The 8,503-nt window shown below is 50.1% G+C and overlaps 1 protein-coding gene across 1 annotated transcript; it reads right to left on the bottom strand.

Moving 5' to 3' along the window:
* Positions 1–797: 797 nt before the first annotated feature.
* On the bottom strand, positions 798–6,302 carry LOC148500982 (uncharacterized). The gene is made up of 3 exons (XM_088451105.1): positions 6,126–6,302; positions 5,905–6,008; positions 798–1,347 (listed from the first exon to the last, which is right to left on the bottom strand). Exons 1-3 carry the CDS (start codon positions 6,300–6,302, stop codon positions 798–800), a joined length of 831 nt encoding a protein of 276 aa, XP_088307231.1.
* Positions 6,303–8,503: the final 2,201 nt, after the last annotated feature.

Consider the following 8,503-nt stretch of genomic DNA (forward strand, 5'->3'; position numbering starts at 1 on the left):
CCCCAGATCTGTACTGGCGTCTCAGCGCCGGCGGGGTGACGGAGCGGCAGCTTAGACGTCCTATGGACAGTCCGACGCTGCAGCTCTGAAAGTCCAAAGTAAAAATAAAAAAAAACTCTGTACTTAGAAAAAATATAGCTTAGGGGCTGCTAATCAGCTCCCCACTGCACTAAACGGTGACCCGACTCCGGCCGGGCACAACTTAAACTGAGGTGCCTCTGGCTTGGGGGTGGGGTTATAGGGAGAGTGGACCCAGTGCATCCTGGGAGCTAAAAGCTTTAACTGCGTGGTGCCCGGATTTGGTTCCCAACCTATACCCCAAGGTCAACCCTGTGGACCCCCTATGGACCCTGAAGTAGAAAGCAGCATTTATTTTGAATAAAGTAATTTTTATTAAGCACAGGAATGTACTTAACATAAACAGCACACGTATACATGGTACAAAGAGAAGCCCATATAGTACAACCAGGCACATACACAACATACCAAAAAATAATAAATAAATAATGACCGAGTATAAAAAATATACCTGTGCACATAACAAAATATTAAATCTATAAAACTGAGCCAAATTAAGACATATTATTCTCAAAATAGACTATTTTAACATCTTACATACTCTGTTAAATTGATATATTTTATATAAAAGCCTTTAACAAAAACAAAACACAAACTGACAGACAAAAAAAAAAATAAAAAATAAAAAACCACCCACAAAAAAAATATAGGAGGTGTACCACACTTACATTAATGAAATAGTTACGAATAAATGCAGATATATACGTATCAGTAATACATTATGTAGAATAAGCGGTGGTTGCATAGGTAGAGTCCAACCATCTGGACCATATTTGCTTAAATGTATAAATCGCCTTACGAGTGAAATACATATAGCGCTCGTGTTCAACTGTAACATTAACTAGCGCAATCCATGTGGGGAAATCAGGACCATATGAAGCCATCCATGACTGGGCCAAATAAACCCTAGCCAACGCACATAGATTAATAATATATTGAGCGTCATAACCATTAAGCTCGTCATCCTCCTTAGCACCTATAGTGCAACATTTTGATGTAAGCACCATAGTAGGAATGCCAGTATTGGAAATTGCAGATTTCACCTGAGCCCAAAATAACTGAAACACAGAACACTCCCATAGAAGATGCCAGCATGACCCTTGGGGACCACCACACTTGGGACAATGATCAAATATTCGGCCACCATATTGCGTTAAACGAACAGGAGTCAAATAGGTTCTGTGTAACAGAAATAACTGGATCTGCTGAAATCTGATAGACGTGGTCACTTCATGGGGTGATTCCCGAGCTGCAGCCCATTCCTTATCACTAAGGGGTCCCAAAATACCTTCCCATGGAATCGGTTCGATTCCCGGCAGCAGCGGCCCGACACTGGCACAGATCCCAGCAGTGGCAGCCCGACAGTGCTGGAAATCCCGATCGTCCCTAGGTAAGTATTAACTAACCTAACTTACCCCCCTAACCCTAACCCTCCCTTAAGGGTGCCTAACCCTAACCTCCCCCCCAAGTGCCTTACCCTAATCCCCCCTCTAAGTGCCTAAACCTAACCCCCCCTTCCCCGCTGTCTACAGCTAAGTCGCCCCGAAGGGGTGAATCCCTAAGTCCCCCCAGGGGGTGCCTAACCCTAAGTCTATTCCCCCCCCCCCCGCGCGGCTGTCCGCTCGTGGCACCCGGCATCCCTTTCGATCGGAATGCCGGGCGCCGGTCTCCCGGCGTCGGGGAAATGAGCGGCGTCTACATCTAGAAGCCGGGCATTTCACCCTCGCTGGGATATGACAGTCGGGAAGCCGGCTATCGGTAAAATGTCAGCCGGCTTCCCGATTGCATCACCTTCCCATTGATTACGCAATGTAGGTAGAGCCTCTATGTAATAAGAAGTTAATAAGGAGTACTTAAGAGAGACAGATTTCACCTGTCGTAAATTAATTACATCATTTTTTACAAGGGAGGAAGTAATAATTGGAGGGCTATCTCCAAATTGAACATTTAGGGTATGTCGGATTTGTAAAAATCTGTAGAAATAAGTAGACAGCAGGTCATATTCATCTTTCAATTGTTGAAATGATTTTAAAACACATTTTGAGTATAACTGCCCTATCGTAACAATACCTCTGGTGCCCCACACCTGTCTCACTGATAGAGTATCTAGTCCAGTAAGCCTACTAGAAAACCATAAGGGGGTGTCAGGATCAAGATCAGTAAACTTGACTATTGCATGCACCTCGCGTCAAATCTTAATTGCTTGAATAAGCAAAGGAGGACTGTGCGCACCCAGCAGTGCCTGCAAAGGAGTGAGTCCTGGATTTGTTTGCGAGACTAGAAAGGCAGGCAGTGCGTCAACAATATCATCCAGTAACCATGATCGAATATGCGACAATTGAGCGGCATAATAATAATATCGAAAGTGTGGAAGCGCTAAGCCACCATCTACCCTAGGTCTTGAAAGCACGTCCAATCAGAGAAGAGAGCATACTTTTCAATTTCCTAAAAAAAAGAGGCCGGTATGTAAATGGGGGACTGCTGCATAATGTATAAAAATATAGGTTGGACTATCATTTTAATAAGATTCACTCTGCCCGTAACCGTAAGAGGGAGTTTACACCACACTTTAAATTTATCACGTAAATATGATAATAAAGGCAACAAATTCAGAACAATATAATCTGAGGGAGAGTTAGAAATCAAGACCCCCTAAGTATATAAACTGGGCAACCCAACATAATGGTAAATCAAGGTCTGGATTAACAGGAGGAGGCCCACGCAATGGCATAATAGAGGATTTACCCCAAGTAGTAGTAAGACCCGAGTATCTACTAAACTCACCCATGACCTGTGAACTAGTCCGGTCCACATAAATGCGGAGAGCCCAGACCACATCCAAGGAGACCTCACCAGCCGAGAGGTCAAGTGATTGAAAGGCCGGCACAACAATTTCCTGATTAATTTGGAATTTAGAAACCACCTTAGGAAGAAAACCCGGACGAGTGCGAAGCACTGTCCTGTCCTGGTGAAATATCAGAAAAGGAGGACGACAGGAAAGCGCCCTCCAATTCTGACAAACTCCTGGCCGAAGCAATAGCCAGGAGAAAAACAGTCTTAACTGTTAACCACTTGAGTTCCAACGACTCAAGCGCTTCGAATGGAGGACCCTGTAGGTCCCGAAGCACCACCGCCAAATCCCAAGGAGCCACTAGAAACACAAAACACCTGAGGATCGTAGTTTCTGGACTCACACCACTGAAAATAAGTATGCCACACTCTGTGGTAAATTCTGGCGGAAGCAGGGTTGTGCGCCTGTAGCATCGTGCTGATGACTGAGCTGGAAAAACCCCAGGATGTCTCAAGAGCCACGCCGTCAAAGACAGACGACCCAGATCCGGGTAAAGGCAGGGACCCTGAGACAAGAGGTCCCGATGTTGGGGCAGAGGGAACGGAGCATTGATGGAGAGGCTCCTAAGATCTGAGTACCGAGGACATCTGGGCCAAGCCGGAACCACCAGCAGAAGCGTGCCACCGTCCTGCTTGAATTTCCGAAGGACCCGAGGAAGCAGGGATATCGGAGGGAATAGATACGCCAGCTGAAAGGTCCATGTCATTGACAATGCGTCCACCAGGCTTGCGCTGACATCCCTGGACCCGTACACAGGCAACTTGTGATTGTGATGGGAGGCCATGAGGTCCACCTCCGGCAGTCCCCACCTGTCCACGAGTAGTTGAAATACCTCTGGGTGAAGCGACCATTCCCCTGGTTGCACATCGTGACGGCTGAGGAAGTCCGCCTCCCAATTGAGGACTCCTGGAATGAAGACTGCCGAGATGGCCGGAAGGTGGCACTCCGCCCAAGACAGGATGCGTGACACCACTGACATCGCTGCTCGACTGCAAGTCCCCCCTTGATGGTTGATGTACGCCACCGTGGTGGCGTTGTCAGACTGAACTTGCACGGCCCTACCTTGAAGAGCGTGACCGGACAACTGGAAGGCCCTGTACACGGCCCGAAATTCCAGAATGTTGATGGGAAGAACAGCTTCTTCCGCAGTCCAACGGCCCTGAAGTGAAAGTGGACCCGTCACTGCGCCCCAACCCAGGAGACTGGCATCTGTCATGAGCAGAACCCAGTCCGGGATACAAAAGGGGTGACCCTTGGTGAGATGAGATGTCTGAAGCCACCAAGCCAGCGACAGGCGCACCTTCGGAGACAACACCAGCATCTGAGTCCAGATCCGGTGTGGTAACCTGTTCCGTCTGGATAGAATCAGTCCCTGCAGGGGCCTGGAATGGAACTGGGCATATTCCACCATGTCGAATGCCGACACCATGGACCCCAGAACCCTCATTGCTGAGTGAACAGACACCTCGGCCAACTGCGCACTCATAGTTGTAGGGAGGAAATCTTTTCTGGAGTCAGAAAGAGCCTTTGCCGACGAGAATCCAGAAGGGCTGCCAAATGAACCATCCTTTGTGACGGAATCAGGGAGGACTTTTTCCAGTTTATCAGCCACCCGTGCACTTGCAGATAAGCGACCTTCAGGTGCAGATGTTGCAGAAGTACCTCCGGAGAGCCTGCCAGCAATAGGAGGTTGTACAGGGACGGCAGAAGCCGTATACCTTGGCTCCGCAGATGGGCAGCCATGTCAGCCATAATTTTGGTGAACACCCTTGGAGCCGTGGAAAGGCCAAAGGGCAGAGCCTGAAATTGGAAGTGATGCTGGCATATAGCAAACCTCAGATACCGCTGGTGTGAAGGTGCTATAGGAACATGGAGGTAGGCGTCCTGGATGTCCAGGGAGACCATATAATCCCCCAGTTCCATAGCCAGAATGATGGAATGCAAAGTTTCCATGCTGAATTTGGGCACTCTGAGGAACTTGTTCAGCGACTTCAGGTTGAGGATAGGCCGATGAGACCCATTGGGTTTCTGAACCAGAACAGAGTAGAGTAGTAACCCGTCCCGCGTTGAGAAAGAGGAACGGGAACAATGACCCCTGCTTTCAGCAAGGACTCAATGGCTCCCTGAATCTACAAGGCCTTGGTCTTGTCCTGAGAAAGCCTCGTGCAGAAGAACAGGTGGGGGGGGGTCTGTGACGAAAGGAAAGGGCGTCCGTGGTGGTATTGCACCAGCACTGGATGAATTGAAGAAGTCGGCCTCCCACTCTGGGATCCCCCAGAGGGAGGCCCGTCCAATCAGGCTGAAGGCTTATCCTCTGGCTTGGAAGCAGGGCATCTAGCGCTCCAGGCCTGCTTCTTTAGTATAGAGGCGGCCTTGGTTGTCGTCTGTCTCGGGAAGGACTGACCCTTGGACTTCCCTTGAGTACGAAAGGACCGAAAGGCCGAGGTCCTAGCCTTAGAAGGTGCAGCCGCCGATGGCAGAAAAGCAGACTTAGACTTTGCCAGGGTATCAACAATTTTGTCCAGGTCTGGGCTGAACAAAATCTCCCTATTAAAGGGTAAGGCCTCCAGGCCTTTCTTGGAATCCACATCCGCTCTCCAAGAACGTAGCCACAAAGACCGGCGAGCAGACACCACTGCAGCCGATACTCTGGAAGTCTGAAGACTGGCATCCAAAGACGCTTCTCCAATATAGGAAGCGGCATCCCTCATCTTTCCCACTAAAGCTCTCTGAACCACCGGAGCTTCCTCAGGAAAAGTATCTTCCAGTACATCGGCCCAGCTCTCAATGGCTTTAGCCACTCAAGAGATGGCCATGGACGGTCGGGCCACCGCCCCTGAGAAAGAATAGATTGATTTTAAACATGTCTCCACTTTCCTGTCTGTGGAATCCTTTAGGGATGAAATGGAAGGAATAGGCAAGGTAGCACTCTTGATTAAGCGAGTAACACGAAACCCGCAGGCGGGGTTTCCCACTTCTTGCAATGACCTGCAGGAAACTGATAATTAGACGCCAAACGTTTCTGCGGCTGGAACCTTTTACTAGATGACTGCCAGGCCTCTGCCATATGATCAGTCAGCTGGTCAGATAGAGGAAAAACAGCCGAAGTCACTTTTGCCTGCTTAAAATTTGGATACTTGGATTTAGGAGCCGGTGCGTCATCCTCTATATCAAGAATGGACAGCACCACCCTTACCAATGGCGGCACATTAATGGAAGATTTAGTTTCCACCTCCCAGACAGGGGAATCCGAGTCAGAGTCTTCAGGCAATTCCCCATCATCCGAGGACGCATCCAAGTCTGATAGTTGCGCAGACTGGGATGACATAACAGGGCGTTTAGACGCCTTCTGAGGCTTGTCAGTCCGGAGCATAGTTTGAAATGCTGAAGATGAGGCCGCCAAACTCTGGACTGAACTGGAGAACACATCCACCCATGGTGGTTGACCCGTCTGCGGGAGACCCTGAAAGGGAATGACGGACTGTTGAGTCACCGGAGGAGACTGAATATACATAGGTAACCCCATATATGGATTAACAGTCTGAGGCCCAGGGGGAGACTGCAATAAATGCGGTATACCCTGAGAAGGGGGTATGGCTGGTTGGGGTAACCCCCATATGGGGGAGAGCAGTTGGGACCGCGATGGAAGCCAGCACCTGAGAAAACACCGCCCACGGAGGGTCCTGTCCCGAAATTGGGGGTATAGGGGGACCAGGTAACTGATGGCACCTCCCACACAGTCCATCCTGTGATAAATCCTCCTTATTTACTCCTGCAGCGCAGCGTCTGCAGGAGAACAGAGTGGGAGCCGCGGCGCGCTCAACTTCCTCGTCAGACATGATTTTATATATATATATATATATATATATATATATATACATACACACACATATATATATATATATATATATATATATCTCAACACAATGGGGAAGTTCAGTGATTTACTCCTGGCGCGCCCACAAGCATGCAGCACACAGGTCCACAAATAGGGCAACGTGTAGCACAAAACTGTATGTGACCAACCTCACAAATACATGAATTTATATAAGTGAGATCCAAGAAAAGCCCTTCCCACACACACCTGCCAGGGCCGTAGGAGAGGAAAAGGGATAGGTATAGACTGACAGTAAGTAGAAATAAAGCACAGACAGTCAGCACTAGCAAAAGTCATATACAGTGCAGAAAGTAATACTCACTGCACCTTGTCACTACAATCAACCTTCACTCCAGGGTCCGGGCACCGCCGCGCAGCTGCGGCGGTGGTGGTCCCCAACCTCCTGATTTGACCACCTGCGGGCCACTTGGAATCAGGATGTTGGGGAGGGGTGCGCCCTCTATGGGTGGCGCCCCTGTGTGACCGCACTGGTCGAACACCCCTAGAGCCGGCCCTGCTAACTACACTCCAATTGTAAAGCGCAACGGAATATGCTGCGCTATATAAGAAACTGTTAATAAAATAATAAAAAATAAATACATACAGCTTACCTAACACTAGACGATATTTTGAATGATATGACTAATTCCGATGCATCGGAACGACATATCGTTCAAAAACGTCTAGTGTGTACGCTCTATGTCATCCGGTGCACGGTCCAGTGGGGGTCGTCAGTCGCATCATCATGTTGGCCATCACGTAGGGCCGACCTGACAATGCTGCTGATGACCCAATGCAGCGGGATTCCGCAGGGGCCCAAATATCGGACGGGCTGGCACTAGCGTGTACGGCCCGTCCGATATGTCGGCCCATTGGCGGGTTGCCAGTCACATCACTGCGTCCACTCCTCATCTAGTGTCACACGCCGGCCTGGAGACCCCAGAATCAGACCCCGTCGCTTACCTGTGCGGGCGCTGACCCGCGCTGTCTTCCGGCTCCCGCGCTGTACGCTGTTGTCCCCTGGAGGGTCCCGCTGCTGTGTTGCTCCCACGCCGGCTCCTGCTCACCGCTGGTCCCCGCTGACTACCTCCAGGAAGCGCTGTCCTCCGGTCCATGGGCGCGGCCATCTTGGATTGCCCATGTGACCCCACTTCCACCAATGAGGAGCCTTCTCCTTCTCTCTCAGCCTGTCAGCTCCCAGTGTCCACTATAAAAGGATCCCCAATGCTCACACAAGTTGCCAGTGCAACTAGTTTCTTAGTTTAGCTAAGTAGCCTTCCCACTGCGCTCCAGCCGCTCCACGTAGCTGCTCAGCTACCAACGTCTACCCACGGCTATCCAGACGCTCCACGTAGCCTCTCAGCTACCAACGTCTACCCACGGCTATCCAGCCGCTCCACGTAGCCACTCAGCTACCAACGTCTACCCACGGCTATCCAGCCGCTCCATGTAGCAACTCAGCTACCAACGTCTACCCACGGCTATCCAGCCGCTCCACGTAGCCACTCAGCTACCAACGTCTACCCACGGCTATCCAGCCGCTCCACGTAGCCTCTCAGCTACCAACGTCTACACACGGCTATCCAGCCGCTCCACGTAGCCACTCAGCTACCAACGTCTACCCACGGCTAACCAGCCGCTCCACATAGCCACTCAGCTACCAACATCTACCCACGGCTATCCAGCCGCTCCATGTA

This window comes from Taudactylus pleione, unplaced genomic scaffold (assembly GCF_031769625.1).
Source record: "Taudactylus pleione unplaced genomic scaffold, aTauple2 ptg000537l, whole genome shotgun sequence".
Lineage (NCBI taxonomy): Eukaryota > Metazoa > Chordata > Amphibia > Anura > Myobatrachidae > Taudactylus > Taudactylus pleione.

What these genes read in the sequence shown, in the direction of transcription:
- LOC148500982 (XM_088451105.1), bottom strand. Translation starts at nt 6,302, where the DNA reads ATGCTCCGGACTGACAAGCCTCAGAAGGCGTCTAAACGCCCTGTTATG. An exon ending in CCATTAATGTGCCGCCATTG is followed by an intron (nt 6,009 to 6,125) that starts GTAAGGGTGGTG and finishes CTATCTGACCAG; the next exon opens with CTGACTGATCATATGGCAGA. An exon ending in CCTGCAGGTCATTGCAAGAA is followed by an intron (nt 1,348 to 5,904) that starts GTGGGAAACCCC and finishes GGGACCCCTTAG; the next exon opens with TGATAAGGAATGGGCTGCAG.